Genomic DNA, 17,028 nt, shown 5'->3' with positions numbered 1-17,028 from the left:
ACATTTACTCCCTTGTTTTGTTTAGTTTCAATAGCAATGATGGGAAAATATTATATTAAATAGAGAACTATTTAATATTTGGGTTTACTAGTGACAAAACCGCATAACTTCTTAGATTTCAAGACCAAAATTAAACTAAACAGAATTTTGCAACTGATCATTGAAAATTTCTCTCTCTTGAGATTTGAAAGAACCTGACTAAAAAAATATGCAAATGGATAGATTAACACAAACAAGCATAGAAATAATTCAGCAATGAAAACAGAAATTTCTACCACTAATGGCAGATCTGTCATGTAACAAAAAGGAAACCTAGAGCAGATGAATGCAATTCTAGTGAAGTCCAGGAGATATATGCAAGTGAAGAATTTAATCTTCCTTAATCTTCTCACATGGTGTGATTAATCCCCTACCTTTGGGCTCAGGAAGATGACTTCTAGAGATAGCAACAGAAACAATATAATTTTTCTGCAAATAAAATATACAGAAAAATACAAAATATGCCACTATGTAGTTATGTTCCTAAACAAAATGTTGCATTCTCCCATCTCCTCTTACAAATGTGATTCAGCAGTGTGAGATTTGTGGCACAACAGAACAATATTCTTTGTTGTGCCTGGTTCCTGCTTAATGATGCTCTCTGTGTAGCTGCCCAAACCGCTGAAGGTCACCTAAGCATGGGTGAAAATGTAAGGCCACACTCAGGTTGCACAACTTCCACTGAAGAAGTTAAGCAATACCTATTTGGTAAGCAGGGAGCTGGTGCCATGGAGAGCAGCAGGCAGGGCCAGGAAGGTGCTGAGCAGAGAGGGGCTGCTGAGGTCAGCAACGGGGCCAGCGGCTCCAGGAGAGCCGGGAACGGGGGCTGCCTCAGTGCGCTCCCTGCAGAACTCTCCTCAGACTCGACTCCCTCACAAATCAACAAATAAAAACCAGTCTGTTCGTGTCATACAAGTAGATTATTCCTATTCTCAAGAACTGCGTGCAGGAGTCAACCTAGTCTCATTGCACATTACTAGACACATATATTAAAACTGGGGGTTTTAAAATTTAAGGAAAAAGAGAAACTGCCTGCCTGTATATGTGAATCTAATACCTGACAAATAGGATTACCTTGCTTAAAATATACTTACAAGTCCTTGTGGGTGGGGTGAATGCCTTCAAAATATTCTGATAAATTTCATGTGGGGCAGAATCTAAGTTTGCTAAGGGCTGCAGAAAAGAGAGTTAAACATCAAGAGTTTTTTAAGCCATTCTTTTAATCTTAGGCTATTAGCATCAGTATCCCAGAACTTTACGTCGTATTTCAAGACTGAATCTAGCTGAAACACACGTCCATGTGTACCTGACTTCCACTCTGCATGAAGGCCAACCCATATTTAGAAATGTAAAAACAATAGAATAATGGTGCAAAATAGAAATAATCCCTGTGAAAGTGCCTGAAGGAAAAGCTATAGGCTGTTACAACCCCAGTGAATGCCCCAACACACCAGTCCCTGTGGTTTTGAGTAAGTAAACATGTCCCAAGCTGCCCAGGTAACCTCTTTGGTCCCTGTCACTGTGTCAAGAGCTCACTTGTCCCCCTGCCAAAGGCCAAGCTACAGCTAGAGACAGCTTTACAAATCAGGATGGCTGTGAGATGTCATGAACTGTTGCATACCTAAGGCTTAGGTACCAGGGAACATTAACAGCCCAAGCAGCCTCTGCAATGTGGGGCCGCTGCTGAAGCAGGTCAGAAACATCAGCAGAGCAGAAATGGCAGTGACAGCACCTGAGCCAGAGCCCAGAAGACAGACTGAGCTGCTTCTCAGGGCTACAGACAGCCTTTCTCTTAAAGGGTAGATGGGATAGCAGTGAACCCAAAATATTTTCTTTGATCATGTTTACACATCCAGGCTAATTATACTGGAGAAGACTCCTAAGGATAAGAGTGAGCCGAATCCAGCAGTAAATCTGTTCTTCCCTCCAAAGACTAAGTTAATGCCTTTTTTTTTTTTTTTTTTTCTCTTGAGCTGGTACACATCTTCTAATGAGCTTAGACTCCAGGACTGGAACCAAACAGCCAAATCCTGAACAAGCATCCTCTTCTGCAAACCAGGGCAAAGAAGGAAGGGACAATGCTCTCCAAGGGAAAAGCCTGCCAGGTTCCCAGTTCTGCAGGCAGAACAGAGAAACAGTAGTTCAAAATGGAAAACTGATCATTCATAAAATATAAAAGGACAGAGAAGTCAAAGAAATATAGTTCCTGCCTCAATGAATCTTCAGGCACAAGAGGTTTCACCAGAAACAGGTCAGAAAAAAGTTTTATATAACTGCCATTTTTTAATTCTCCTTTGCATCTCTGGCATGTGAAAGTAAGAGTTCTATATATAATAAAATTTATGAGCTTTCTGCTTCTCAGTAAGAATGACACAATTTAAATCAAACGACCAGAAGGCCATTCATGTAACAAAGTATTTTTAACCTTTCAAAGGAACTGCAGTAAATCTGAAAGTAATCAGATGTGCAAATGGTATAAAGTAACGTGAAATGACACAGTACTCTATTTAGACAGCACCTTGATTCAGAGTACAAAAGCTGCTTCTGCAGAGAACCCCCGCTGCTGCCAGGCTTCACATGTTCTATGCCATAGTTGTTAGACTACCACAGAGCAAATCACTCATCTTTGACCAGCAAGTTGGTCAGTGGTTTGAAGAGAGTATTGCAGAAACTTGTGCAAGAGCAGAACTGTCGCATCAGCTCATCACAACAGTAAAATGCAGACCCAAGTGCTGCCTGCTGAAGTGCCAGGGCTGGTGGGAGCTCCTGATGCTGTCCAGGCAGAACAGGGCACACAGCTTCGAAATCTTCCACAAGAGATTTCTCTTGGCTCATACTGGACCTGCCACATAAAGCAGCTTCCAAGAGCAAATGGCAGCAACAAGAATAGGATTCTCTTTTCTCCCTGCTTAATTCTCCCCCATTCCCGCAACCTGCCAGAAGATTCTACTAAGAAGAATTACTGTTCTTAGTTTTTTATTAAAGAAATCACTCTAGTGAGCCCTAACACTAGTGCATTTTACTATTATTCATCTGCAGATGTCTGTAAGAGTGTATTAGTCAGGAAAGAATTACCATGTTTTATATTACCAGGAATGTGTGTGAAATGTCAATGGAAAGTTGTAGTCAAATGAAGCATTACTGACAAAACACCTGAAAGAACTTTGGTAGTTTGAGTCTTCAGAAGAAACTGAAAAAGGAAAAGCACAGATTAATGGAGGGGAAAATCTATTTTCTAGTTGTAATCTTCTCAGGTATAGCAGGTAAATATGATTTATGCCTATGGTTTTTAACAGCCCCACTAAATTTTATTTAATGGTAGATTTGAAAAAAAAAAAAAAGAAGTCATTACTCTCAGTATTATGCAACACTGGGAAACCCACAGACACCCAACTTGATACTATTATCAGCTGCAGCTGGTCAAGTTACTCAAAAAGTCCTCCATCAAACCTGCAGCTTTTAGGACCCAGCAGAAAGGGAGGTACACATGCAGGTGCTACTAGGCTTAAAGCAAATATTACACTGAAAACTCTGGGGAGAAAAGAATTACAGAAAAACAGAACCAACCAAAAAATAAACCCAGAATAGAATCCCTAATGATCAAAGATTGAACTGTCTCAGTTTTCTCACACAGAGCTGCATTAGTGCCTTGGATGAACTTCTCCCATAAGTACACAGCCTTTTATACAAGGACCACAACTCAACCCATGGTAGTTAAAATTAATAGTTGTACTAAGCTATAGACTAATTTTCCAGAGAAACTGCCATGAAGTCACAGTATGAAATTATTCTCTTCTAGTTCAACTGAAATGAACTCAATGGAAGATAAAAATACTGCATCTCCTATGAAGAAAATTCTTCATTGGGATACACCACAGTGGATTACTGCTGCCTGCCCCAGTGCTGAACAAGCTAACAGCTATATTTTTCCCTTTACAGTTAACATCACAATGAATACAAAGTATTTTTATTTAAAAAACATTTAATCCAGCTAATTATGAGGGCTATAAAATCCACCCCTTGGTTTGTAACTTGAAAGTTCAGTGGCTCATGTCACACTGGGAACTTATGCCAAGAAAACAAATCCCATCTAGCTTGTGAAAACACTCAGTCCACCAAAAGAGGCAAAGTTGACCCTTGGCTTGAATGTACATCCTCAGCATGTGCATGGAGACTGCATTGCACATCTTCTGCAGTGCAAATCGGCTACACTCGCTGAAAATGTCAAGTTCGTGTTGTTTACAACCCAGTTTTCCACAGTCTCAGCTGGTTAGCCTTTTTCTTCTAAGAGAAGAAGCACTTTTAGTCTCTAGCACTGACTTTTGAGGGTGTCCATTTGACAAGAAGACACAAGGAAACAACAGATAATCAAAATAATTTGTATTAACGATTTCAAGAGTCATCTTCTGAGTCACAATCCTCAATTTTTTGGAGTGGCCGCCTAATACCAATCACTAAGTCTATGGAGAGAAGCTCTGTAACACAATGAAGAACTGAAACAACTAACTGGTATTTGCAATACACTGACTCCAAGCCTTCATCGTTTACAGGCAGTGGCTGATTTTTTCGGAGTAAATTAATGGCTTCAAGATAGAACGTGGTAAAGCCACCTCGTTCTCCTGTCCGGTACAAGGCCTTGGGAATACTTAGCAAAGCATCAGCAACCATGTTAGATACAATAGCTACCTCTGACTGCTGACACTGTTTTGCATAGTCCTGAATATAATAATGTAACAGGATCTCAAAGTAACCTCCTACTGGCAAAACCGATCCTGCCTCTATGAGACAGTTGGAATAATCCTGTGCAATATCTGCACAACTCTCCTCTTGTTTAAATGGAACAACATGGCAACATGTTTTCTCTAGACCTTTGCCAACATGCAGGCACTCACAGGCACTGACTGTATCAGTGTTATGTGCTACTACCACAGGAGTGCTGTCGTTTTTTTGATTGTGGACCAGCAGGTCACTTTTATCAAGGTCTAAAACTTTTCTCTCTCTTTCATCACTAAGTGCTTTCAGCTGACATTCAGAAACCTGGTTACTATTACAAGTATTTTCTATTACCAGTTGTTTCTGAGTAGCTGAAGACTGCCAAGTGCAAACATCTGAGGCTCGGCTCTGGCTTTCACCTTCTGCTTCCCACTCCTCCCTCCGATGCACTGTTTTGAGCAGCTGCTGCAGCATTGTGAACGCCTCCTGCACAGCAGCGGCATGTTGCTTATTAACGCCATCAACCGGCCCACAGAGGATCAGGCAATGGGGCTGGAAGGCACACGCACTGCTCAAGCCAATGTGGGCGCACCTCTTGGACACGAGCAGCAAGGGCTGGCAAAACGTCACCGCTGCAGTTTCGCTTATTTCTCCGTCCACGTAAGGTGCGTAAGGGGAGACACCGGTGATTTCACCGATAAGTGCCATTTCTTCTGATGACAAGCACTCTACCACGGACACACCATATAATTTGGCATAGTAGATAACTACTTCTTCTTGCTTCACACTCGACAGTAACAGCTTAACGTTGTTACTGTGCAAGTGTTTCATTAAGGCTTCTGTCCTCTGAGCGATCCAGCGCAGGGAAGCCTGATACTGGCCCTCGGAGTCCACAACAAACTCGACACCGGGGCCAGCCAGGGCGGGCCGCAGGGGCTCGGTGACCAGCAGGGCCCGCAGCTCCCCGTCCGTCGGGCAGTAGGCAGCGAAGTCCCTGCGGAGAACGATGCCGGGCAGGACCCTGGAGCTGGCCAGGGGCAGGCCGGGCACGGCGGCGTGCAGCTCCGCGAACCGCCGCCCGAGGAGCCGCAGCACCTGCGGGCGGGCGGCGGCGGCCGGGGCGCAGCGGCGGCACATCTCGGCGCAGAGCCGCGCCAGGCACCGCCGCTCGCCGGGGCCCAGCCGCCCGGCCAGGTACGGCTCCAGCAGCGGCTCCAGCGAGCCGGGCGGCGCCGGGCGCACGTGCCGCCGCAGCCCCCGCGCCACCGCTCGCTCCAGCACTCGCGCCTCGAAGTCCCGCAGCGCCCGCCGCAGCCCGCCGCCGCCGCCCGCCGCTCGCAGCTCGCCCAGCACGGCCGCCAGCAGCACCACGAAGCTCTTGGCTCCGTCCCCCGTCGCGGCGCGGAGGCTGCAGGCGCGGGCCGCCATCAACCTGCGGGGACACGGGCGGCGTTAGGGAGCCGCGCCCGCCGGCCCCGCCCGGCCCCCCCGCCGCGGTACCTGGCCGCGGGCGGCTCCAAGCTCAGCGCCTGCAGCAGCCGCCGCCCGTCCCGCGTCGGCAGCGCCTCGCCCGTGGGCCGCAGCAGCAGCGCCCGCCCGCCCCGCGGCCCCAGCGCGCCGCGCACCGCGCCCGCCAGCGCCGCCGCCTCCTGCCACAAGCGCGGCTGCTCCGGGCCCGCCGCCGCCATCGCCGCCGCGCCCGGGCCGCCCCTTCCGCCCGCCCGCCGCGCGTCACGGCCGCGCCCGGGCAGCGGCTGAGGGGCGGCACAGGGAGCGGGAGCCGCGCTGGGGGACTGAGGGCGGGACAGGGGCCGGGGAGCGGCGCACAGAGCCCAGAGACGTGGAGGTGCGACACATCTTTATTGGAGGCGGCCCGTAACAGTTCAGATCCCTCACACAAAGCGGTGATCCCGGTGTCGGACAGGGCGGGACACGCGGGACGGGAAAGCGGGCGCTGTGGCCTGAGGGCTGACGTTCCTGCTTGGCAGAGCGAAAGGCTGGGAGAAAACGCTCGAATAATGTCGCCCTTAAGTCACATCGTTCGAGCTGTTTCTGTATGAGCAGAAAGTACTGCAGCTTCACCCTAAACATCCCAGATCCTTCACTCTAGGCTCACCAGCCAGAAAGGAGGAGTAGTGTAATGTTTTAAGAGCTGATTTTCGGCCCCCCAGATTCTTACTAAGCAGGAACATCAGTTCTCAAACACAACAGCCCGCACAAAAGGTCTAATATTATATATGGCACAAATTTGACAAATCTTTACATGTCTCCAAACAGTATAGAAACCCATCAAGAAGGCACTGTTTACAATACTTGAATATCTGCTAAATTTTCTGTGATTTGTGGGTACTCTTGAAATAAAAATAATTAAAACTTAGAGATGTACAGAATTTTTGTTACACAGTATTTACACTAACTATGGTAATAGCTGAAGATGACAGCCTTTAAGAAACACTGAATACAAGTCTGTATCATAAACACAAGTGTAGGAAGAAAAAAAAATTGCCAAAGGCACAGAAGGACAGCAAACAACAAACAAAAAAGAAGAAACTGCAACCATTACATTTTACAGGACAACCTTGCAAATAATTTGTGAGATTTCACAAGTGGGAGGAAGGACATGAAAACCAGGCTATCAAGTAGTATCAACTAATTAAAAGGAATCAACACATGAAATTCAAGAATCATCTACTGAAAATGATACTTGTTGCATTTCACATGGCATATTTACTTTTTCTTAGCTTAGGTTATCTCTACCCAATTAGGCAACTTGTACCTAAAAGGCAAATTAAAGGCATAGAGTGCATCTGAAAACAAAGCAACCAACCCAACAAAACCACATGGCAATAAATTTTGCAGACATTCCCTGTACAAGGAAAAAATCCCAAACAAAACAGGATTCGAAAATCAAATATGAAAACAAGTGCTGTTATAAACTTTAAAAACTAGAAGGCCACAGCCCTCAAACATCTGCAAACTGTACAATCTATTTTTATATATGTGCAGAGCTCAGTCTTAAGCAGGTAGTAGTCAAGATCTGCTGTACATCATGGCTGAAGAGGACAGTGGTGACACACTAAAGAAAAACTGTACAGTAAAAATTAGGGAAAAATTGCTTTGTTCTATTCAAGTGAGGGAACATACAAAACCCAGCAAAATAAGAACTACTAGGTTTTCACTGTACTTTTCAGAATTTATCTAATCAAGAAGTCTCGCAGAAGTCTGCAATTCTACTTATCAAGAGGTTTCATCCTTTACCTTTCCAGATCATCACTAAAACCACTTTTTCAACAGAATTCAACTCTAAAAAATAAGATGAAAAGGAAAATAAGCATAAGGATTTTGTTTTGCTCTGTTCAAGTCTTTTACTCATCTTGAGCTGAGCAGAAACTTCAGCTATGGGGTATCTTTTTAGTCTGACACTGTCCAACACCAAGCCGCCAGCCAGCCAGCTGGCTGGGTCAAATCCAGTCACTACCACATGGTCCACATAAAAATGCATGCAGACTGTGTTATTCACTGCTCTTGAATAGAAGTGATTGAAAAAATCAGCATGAAAAGGCAGACGGATATTTCTATTTACAAGGGAGATAAAAGCTTGTAACTATCAGTCAAGAGTTTCAGCACCACAAATTTAGCAGAGTATTATTTTAGAGGATTGGAGTTATTGCCCAAATCTCACTCACTGGATTATTCTCACGTTCAGAGTATGTTCAAAAGCTTACAAAATCTTCCAACAGTTGAAGCTTTGACATCTGAATAATGAACAGCCAAATTTCAGGGTAAGAATGTTAAAGTGAATGCCATAATACTCTGCTTTCTTAATGCCATTTCATACATGGATAAACTTCAGCTTTCATTTAGAGATGGAGGCATTTGTAATTATTTTGTTTGTTTATGAAGGGACTTTCTATGTTCATAAATTTTGCCCCATCAGCTGTAGGTTAATAGAAGTCCAACCAGGTTTGGTCTTGCCCATGGCTACAAGATCTGGTTAACATAACACATTCCAGAAAAATTATGCAAGACCAAACCATGCTAATGTGAAGCTGTATGAAATATGCTGAAGTTCACTGCCTACACAACAAACTTTTACATAGCTGAGGCCCAAGGAAGAGGAAAGGTAAAAGAGAAGGGGAGGTATGTGAAAGTATCAGCCACGGAAATATAGGAGCTGGACAGATAAACAAGTAAACAGTATTTTCACTCAATACTAGTGAGACTGATGCAGAGCAGAAAGGCAGATCACCTGGAGAGTCAGGTAGGCTGCCCAAGGCAGAGGCATAACCTGGCAATGGCAAAAAGCCAAACATGACTTTCAAACCGTTCCACTGCCCAGGATGGATTGATTTCTGAGAGGATCCTCTGAAAAAGAACTTGGCTGTCCTTCACATTGTGCCACTTAGCCTCCCATTGTCTCACCTGGGGTACTGAAAATACCTTTTCATTTCTACAGGTTTTTTTTGCCTTGGTATGCTTGAGTGGCACAGGAAACTTGCCAGATAAACACCAGCACTACATCTTCTGCTGGAATTTTACAAATTCTATACATGCATATATTTCTTCAAATAAAAAATGTTAGAAACCCTGGTTTTGCATGAATTTGTATGGCTACAGCATACTAAGAAGGTGCATCCATGTATTCTGGTAGGTAGTATACTTGCAGTAAAGAGGGATTTCACAAACACTTGGATTTTCCTCTTATTTGTTTTGAGATATGTGGTGTTAGGCATGACACAATTTCTGAGCTTGCCCTCTGTAAAAACACACATTTTCATTTGCAAATCTGCTCATGACAGTGCCTGAATCCTATTCTACATTGCCTTTTGGAGATTCGGCTCAAGTTACACACTAAGCACACCTTTTCACATTTTGTTTCAAAAACAAGCATGAGTCCTGGCATCAGCAGTCTGTCTGCTTACCATAACATGGCCATACACAAATGCAAATCCAAAGCTGTTGGTTTTTCAAGACTTGCAAACATACCAGAAATCCTTGACATTTGCAATTCATGACAGAGAGCAGACCAAAACAGTATTCCCTGGCTGTTGTGCTGTTAAAAATGTGCTCTGTACAGTAGATGTGGGAATGTTTTTATGATGAATCTGAAGTTTTAAAATTATAAAACAGCTGGCTTACAAGCCTATAGTAATTCAGGATAAAAACCTCATACTTCCAAAGCAAATCAAGGACATTATGTTGCAGATTTCCCAAAGACTTTAGCTTTTTACTTGCCATTTCCTAACATTCACAATTTTTTGTATAATAATGCATTTGTTTGACCTTAAACAAAAGTTTACTTCCAAACACCCACTGCCATTTACAAAAGCTGTTGGCTACTTCAAAAGTTTCTTTTTTACAAAAATGATGAGTTTATATGTAATGAAGTATGCCTGTTTATCATTCTACCATAATAGGACTCACATCCTACCTATGGGGTCTGACCTCAATGTTTAACTTGATCTATTCTGTGCTGAAGATTCATCAGTATGACACAATATAAGCACAAGGCTGATGTCGTATGACTGCGAGACAGAGGCACACACCAGGAGCAAGAGTGTACTGGCACTTACACAATGCTTACTGCAACTGGGTACACAGAAGTATGATTCTGAAACATGAACGCTGAGGCAAAGTTCTGTAAGTTGTTGCTACACAGTTCTTTGACATAATATTGCATCATTTAAAGTCCAGCTTAAAATGTGGTCCCCAGTAACAGTTTGATCATTCCAGTTCAAGAAGGCCCTTGTTCACACTTCCTATTTGAACAAGAAATTAATGATAAGCTGTAGCAGAACCATGAGTACAATGAAGATATAGTGCTTAAACTGCAAGGAATGGTAGTCCCAGGGTGCTGAATTGGAAGTGATTCTATTTCGTAGCGCCATGATCTCCCTGTAAGATAGAAAACAATATCCTGTAAATTACAGACTAGACAATTTGACATTTTCTATGTTAGGGCTCCCTACAGAAGGCAGTTTTAGAGGAAAACTATGAAACATCAATGAGTAATCGATATCTGAGAAAAGTAAAGATATATACCAGCCTCTAAGGGGAAAAAAACAAAACAAACCTATGAGATTATTATTCTCTAAATAATTTTAAAGCACTTTAATTAGTACTACCTCCTAATGTCTTCCTGCGTTTCCTTTATAGACTCAATGGCACTCTGCAGTTCACCAAGGTCAGCCCCTTTTTTCCTTATTCTTGTATTATGCTTCATAAGTTGTGCTAGAAGGATACAAAAGTCAGATGAAATTGACTCAAATGACTGCTGCCATAAAAGGAACAAAATACGAACGACAAACTAAACCTGTAGTAAAAATGAGGAGAAAATTTTCTTACTAGCTTCTTTATTTCAGAGTCAGTATACCACAGGACAGCAACTTAAGTGCTTGAATTATCTTTTAAACACTCATCATATTGTTTAGCCTCTGCAAACATTATCAACAAAAATCTACCCTCTAGCCACATACTAATCTACAAATTAAAACAACTAACCTTTTAAGAAAGAAAACAGTTTATGAACACCATTCTTTTCCCCTAGATATTAAATATGTGCGGCACTTAAGCCTACCTACACTGCATTTAAAAAGACAGAAAAGTTTGGAATTAAAAACATGAGCCATTCTGCTCCTTTTGTTTTCCAGGGTGTGCTTCACATTGGATAGAACTAAAGCTTGATAAAGCATTGAGCTAAGAACAGTATGAGTGACAACGAACTCTTCAGCTGTCAAATAAATTTATTATTTCTTTTTGTACCTTCACTCCCAGAGGAATCCTGGTTATCAGGCTCTGGGGATGAGAAACCACACTCTCCTTTACTCTGACTGGATGGCCTTCGTTTGATTTTTGGAACAGTAACCTAAAATTGATAAATTTATCTGTTATTTCCAGAGAACATGAACTGATGGAAAGCAGCACATTCCAACAATGACAGCTAAAAGCACAATAAGAGACTTCTAAGAGAAGTCCAAGTTCGAGCTTTTGATGTATTAGCAGTCTGAATTTTGTGCATCTTCCCATTTAAGGGAAAACACTCATTTAACTGCTGAGCTCAAGTTTGCATGTTTTATATTCCTATCCAATCAAGTAATTTCTACCACTTAGGATGCAACACAAGTGAAAGACATTGTATGGACTGTGTAAACAACATGTTTGTTGCAGGATAATAGCATTTCCCATCAATCCCAATGCTCTGATGATCTTTATACACATAATGAATAATATATACAAGTTCCTGGATCTTACATGTGCTGTCAGAACTGGAACATACCATTGGTGTCCGATGTCGAACTTTTGTCTGGATTGTGCCATCTTTTTCAAACTGGATCATATCATTCAATGGGTCCCATGGTCTGGTACTAGACAAAGTAAACATTATTAACATTACAGCAATTTAAATAAAAAGTATTTCCTTGCTTAGAAACTACTCAGTATGAAAAGGCTGAAACTCTCCCTATATAAAAATCAGATACTGTATCATGATCTTATATTCTACCTATGGTCCAGCCTTAACCTGAAGGGCCAACAGAGCTAAAAAATGAACTTCAGGTCCAGATCAAAGCCCCAGCCACCTGACAGGAGTACAAACTATTACATTAACCAACAGTATCATTATGATTTTTTTTTTTGCCAGTCACATGTATTTACAAACATGGAAAGATTTCCTGCTTCAGATACAGTTATTATTTTAGACCTACAGGGAAATAAGGGGAATTTTAAAATATTTAGACTGCTTTTTGTTGAGTTTTCTTTTTTTCCTCTTAAAAGATGCCTATGAAGGAGAGTTTAAGAATCAGTTACCTCAAAACTGCTTTCATCCTGAAGTGGTTAATGGTAATCAAGACTGGTTTCATGAGACACTAATGAGCTATGCACAGTTTTCTGTGTTTTTGAGAGTGCTTTTCAAATTACAGTCTGACATAAAACTAAAAAAAACCTCACAACACCATAAACATAGCTCACTGGAGAACAACAAGCAGCCAAAGGAAAATACCAAGGTCACCACTGATTATAGACTTTTCAGGACAGAAACTGCAAGTGAGCTGCAGGAAGGATGTTCTGACGCACAGCTTTAGTGAGAGTAGATTAAGCAGGGATTTCCTTTCGTGTCCTTCTGTATGCCTTGTAAAGAGCTGTAGCTGTTTCAGATGTTGTGAACAGACCTGCACTTACATCTTAGCTTAACCTGACTTGAATTAAAAGTCATCTGAGGTAACTGGGTTAAGAATTAGGCACTGCTCTCTTCTCTGTTTGTAATCCAGATGCCTAAATCCATAATCCAGATACCTTAACAAATGCTCCAGCTCACTGAACACATCTTTCACAGTAAGTATACAAGACTGCTCTCTCTACGTGGACCAGGTGGTGAGCCAGCATTACATGTTTGAAAGGAGAGAGAGGCTTTTTCCAGGGAATGCTGTCAGTGAAGACTGCCTTCTGGCACACAGCAAAGTTTCTGTGGCACATCCTTGAACCACAAGGCCTCAAGGACATCAGGAATAATGCATATTAACAAGACAGGTCTTAAAGCTGCAGGGGACAGTCTAACAGATTTCAAGTACAGTTCTCTTCCTAAGAGTTTTGCAAAGGGTTCAAGAGTAAGGGCAGTCCATTCAGCTGGACTGTTCACAACTCTTCCAGCAGGGAGAGCTATCAACAGCACTAGAGGATTCCAGCCAAGAGAGGGTGCTTCACTGAGCATTTAGTCTAGCTGGGGAACTTCCCTGCTGCACAATGATTTCAGTGGTGAAAGTCTGCACAAATTTAGTAAGAAACCAAAGAAATTTATGGAAAATGAATTTACTGAGAGTTGGTAAATACAGATTCCTTGTCTGGTTGCAGGAAACCTCCAAGTTACAAATTTGCTGGAGACATGTAGAGTACTCAGGATTCTTGTACCCTTCCCTGTACAAACACTTAGGCCATGACCTGAATATCACCATTCTTGTACAGAAAGGTAAAGGCCTCCCAGGTTTAGCCATGGGAACATGCTTTCAGCATGCATGAATTCAAAGTTACTTAACTTAGTGTGTATCATATTTGGCTATTTTACTTTTACAATCCCTGCAATACAGAAGCATGCTGGGTACTGAAAAAAAATCAGCAGAACATGGGTGCTCTGTGAAAAGTATCCCTAGTAAAGGGCTCAGCTTCAAGTTGACTTTTGCAACATTGGTGACGATACAGAATGCATCCTTCCAGCAGTCCTTCTTCTTTAGCTTCTGACCCAGAGCATCACACAAAGACATTCACAGACACTCATGTGCAGGACATATTTGACAGCCAGGCATAGCCACTTGGTCCAGCATTAACTATTGCTGTAAAGGTGCTATTCTCAGAGTCATTCCAACATATAACAAATTAAATGGCTCAATACAACTATGCATAGGCTTCTCTGATTTTCAAACACTAGATTTTCTGATTTCCTGCTAGTATGCCACTATGTACCATATTTTCCAGTTTGGGAAAATCTGTGTAGATGTTCTGGTCAGTCTAGGGGGAAAAACAGGGAGGACAATGCACCCCAAACTTCCATGCCCCAAAAAACCCAGAACATAGCACAGCTATGTGGTTATACATAAATAAGCTATATGTATCAGTTCTTTTTCTGCTGAAACCACAGGAAGAGGCTCAGCAACATTACCAAGCACTCCAGGACTCACTCAGCATATTTGTAGTGCCATTCTCCTGTGACTGAATCCTGATCAAACAGCTTGCATGTCCACTCTTCATCCTTAAGTTTCCTCTCTTTGGCACTCTTTCTCTGAGCTTCTTCCAGAATATACTTCTCCTGAGTAGCTTCTGTTTGGTCTTTATTATTTATTGCTTTTGTCACTTGTTGCCAAAGCCTGACAAATGAACAGTATACAGAGTCACCAGAGTCATGGTCTGGTTGACAGAAATAACTGCAAATAATGTCCTCAATTATAGGCTAAGTACATGGACCACCTTCCAAAGAGAATAGTACCATTTTAATAATGTTTGATCTACATTTCTATCAAGATTTCCCTAATATAAATAGTGATCTTATATTTAACAGTGTTACTTTATTTATAATCAAAGGCTAGTATAATCAAGGATGGGAAAGTCATGATAATTTGCTTCTAATTTGGAGAAGATTATGAGTTTTATTTTGGCAAAATAAATACATGGTTCTAAAGTGAACTTACTTCTCTGACTCAAAGTCATCCTGCTCTTCAAGCTTCACAGTGTATCTACGTAATCTACGCTGCTTCACATCAGATGTTGGGTTCCAGAATGTCTCTGAAACACCTGTCTTCTTGTCACTAATAATAACTTCACTGTCCTGTAACAGATAAGATTGGTATCTTAAGTGTCATTATCTCAAAGAGTGCCAAAATAACAAAAAGAAGCCAAGAATAAGCCCTTCTTTTTGGTAATAAGAATTTATTTTCTTTGGAATGCATGCAGTTAAGAAAATTTAGATATGCTAACTTTAAAATTCAATCTCTGCCCTCTTTGCTAAGTTCTAGCTTGGAACAGAGATGCAATGGAATCATTACCAACGGAAATGAGTGATAGATACCATGTCACCTCACCAGAACTGAAACAACCTTAATTATTTCATGCTGGTGCCAAAAAATTCTTCATATTACTAATGCATATACCAAAGTATTTCATAAGATTCACTGTGAAGCAACATTTCATTTTCTTCATAAACTACTTAAACATGCACTTCTCCACCTTTTAAGAGCTGCAAATAGAACAATGTTGATTCTATACTTTCTTGAATACTTTCTGCAAAAGCAGTACTTAACTTTTTTTTAGACATGAGTCTTTTTTGTATTTAAGTGCTATTTTACTTGTCTAAACCATCAGCCAGAATTTATAAAAGAGCATCACTCACTACTTACCCAGTGACCCTCTAAAACAGCCAGAACTTCTTTGCCAAGCTTAATTTTCCCTGATATTTGGTTAACGCTGTCATTGTTACCCAAAAAAGGCTGCAAAACAAAAAGAAATGGTTTCATGTTTATTTTAATAACATGTTGTTTTTGTTTATATGTTTAGTCTTAAGGAAAAATGTGAATTTATGACGTGCAACAAACAGCCCTGATATCTTTAGTATTTTATCTTTTACCTATTAATCTTAAAGAAGTCTAAAACTAGAGTAAATAGTTTCTTCTTCCCTTCTTAAAAGATCTTCTGAGTAAAAGTATTGTCTAACATATGTGGAAGGAAAAGAGAAAATAATGCAGAAAACAGTGACACAGTATTCCAACGGACACAGTCATTTGCTACACTTATTTCATGGCTTGGCCAAGGACCGTTTGTTACTAGAGACTGTCTTTTATAGAAACAGCAACAATTGCCAGGGATTTTCTTTGGCCTTCTGACAGGTTGCACATGTATCCTGTGGGCTGACAAAGCAAATTGTCACTTAACACACCCTCCCAACTTTAAAGTTTCCCCTATAATTTCAACTGAATACAGTTTCCCTTTCTGTATGCACACTTCCTGAAAATTGTTTTTTCGGCTTTAAATCAGTTTCCACCTCAAGGATGGCAAATGCATTTTTCAGAGGCCACCTAGAAGTAGTTCAGAAACCTTTGTTTAGCTTGTGTGAGTGGACATTCTGTTCATTCTCCTTCCTGTGCCCCTCGCACCGTGCACTAACCTTGAGTTTGAATTCAATTGTGGCGCTGTAGCCAGTTTTCTCACAGGTGATGTTGACTACTCCACCAAGCTCTAAGGTCATTGTTCCATACAGAATTCCTGCAAAGAAGAAAAAACAAAACAAATCAAAACAAACCCAGCTAAAATGAATGTTATAACTGAACAAAACCAAACCCCTAAGTTACTTGGGTACAATTCCTAGAGCAAATGTGCTTTTGCCAGAGGAAAAACTATTTTCAGATGACCTTTCCTGTGTGATTCGGTGTATTCTGAAGAGAATTCTGGAGTATATGGGTAGACAATACTGAGTAAATTAAAGCTTAAAAATGAGAAATTCTGCAATCTATTTTGTGCTATTACTGACCTTCCAGAAAACTTTGCAAAGCATTGACCCATTTCCCATAGTGAAACTAAGGACAAATGTTCATGATTTACAATCAAATCACACAGTGGTACAGATACTATGTTGGTTTTCATGTCTACTAGAGGAAAATAGTGGAAAAGCTCAAAGCTGCTCTAAAAAAAAGGCAACTCAAACAGTAATGTCATGTAGTGACATAAAACTATATATATGCTATTACTATTTCTTACTAGTTATGAAAAAAAAATCTTTTCCTGTGTCAAAAATTAAAA

At 41.4% G+C, this 17,028-nt stretch overlaps 2 protein-coding genes across 11 annotated transcripts in view; both read right to left on the bottom strand.

The window, feature by feature from the left end:
- Positions 1–3,368: 3,368 nt before the first annotated feature.
- On the bottom strand, positions 3,369–6,480 carry BBS10 (Bardet-Biedl syndrome 10). Of its 2 annotated transcripts, none has more exons than XM_063396435.1 (2): positions 6,253–6,480; positions 3,369–6,184 (listed from the first exon to the last, which is right to left on the bottom strand). In XM_063396435.1, the coding sequence occupies exons 1-2, from the start codon at positions 6,438–6,440 to the stop codon at positions 4,432–4,434; spliced, it is 1,941 nt and encodes a 646-aa protein (XP_063252505.1). In that variant the 5' UTR covers positions 6,441–6,480; the 3' UTR covers positions 3,369–4,431. The 2 variants fall into 2 exon arrangements, with proteins under 2 accessions (XP_063252505.1, XP_063252506.1); XM_063396436.1 differs by having other exon boundaries at positions 6,378–6,470.
- Positions 6,481–6,595: 115 nt separating this feature from the next.
- OSBPL8 (oxysterol binding protein like 8) overlaps positions 6,596–17,028 on the bottom strand; it is an 83,287-nt gene continuing 72,854 nt past the window's right edge. For all 9 annotated transcript variants that reach the window (XM_063396425.1, XM_063396428.1, XM_063396432.1 and 6 more), the window contains 8 exons: positions 16,397–16,494; positions 15,633–15,722; positions 14,928–15,064; positions 14,421–14,606; positions 12,029–12,116; positions 11,515–11,617; positions 10,878–10,983; positions 6,596–10,647 (listed from right to left, as the gene is read on the bottom strand). In XM_063396425.1, the coding sequence (XP_063252495.1) occupies positions 10,512–10,647; positions 10,878–10,983; positions 11,515–11,617; positions 12,029–12,116; positions 14,421–14,606; positions 14,928–15,064; positions 15,633–15,722; positions 16,397–16,494 (944 nt within the window). In that variant the 3' untranslated portion in view covers positions 6,596–10,511. The remainder of the gene's footprint in view (positions 10,648–10,877; positions 10,984–11,514; positions 11,618–12,028; positions 12,117–14,420; positions 14,607–14,927; positions 15,065–15,632; positions 15,723–16,396; positions 16,495–17,028) is intronic.

This window comes from Prinia subflava, chromosome 4 (genome assembly GCF_021018805.1).
Source record: "Prinia subflava isolate CZ2003 ecotype Zambia chromosome 4, Cam_Psub_1.2, whole genome shotgun sequence".
In the NCBI taxonomy this organism is placed as follows: Eukaryota; Metazoa; Chordata; class Aves; order Passeriformes; family Cisticolidae; genus Prinia; species Prinia subflava.
This window is presented reverse-complemented; position numbering and strand designations above follow the sequence as displayed.

What these genes read in the sequence shown, in the direction of transcription:
- BBS10 (XM_063396435.1), bottom strand. Translation starts at nt 6,440, where the DNA reads ATGGCGGCGGCGGGCCCGGAGCAGCCGCGCTTGTGGCAGGAGGCGGCG. An exon ending in TTGGAGCCGCCCGCGGCCAG is followed by an intron (nt 6,185 to 6,252) that starts GTACCGCGGCGG and finishes GTGTCCCCGCAG; the next exon opens with GTTGATGGCGGCCCGCGCCT.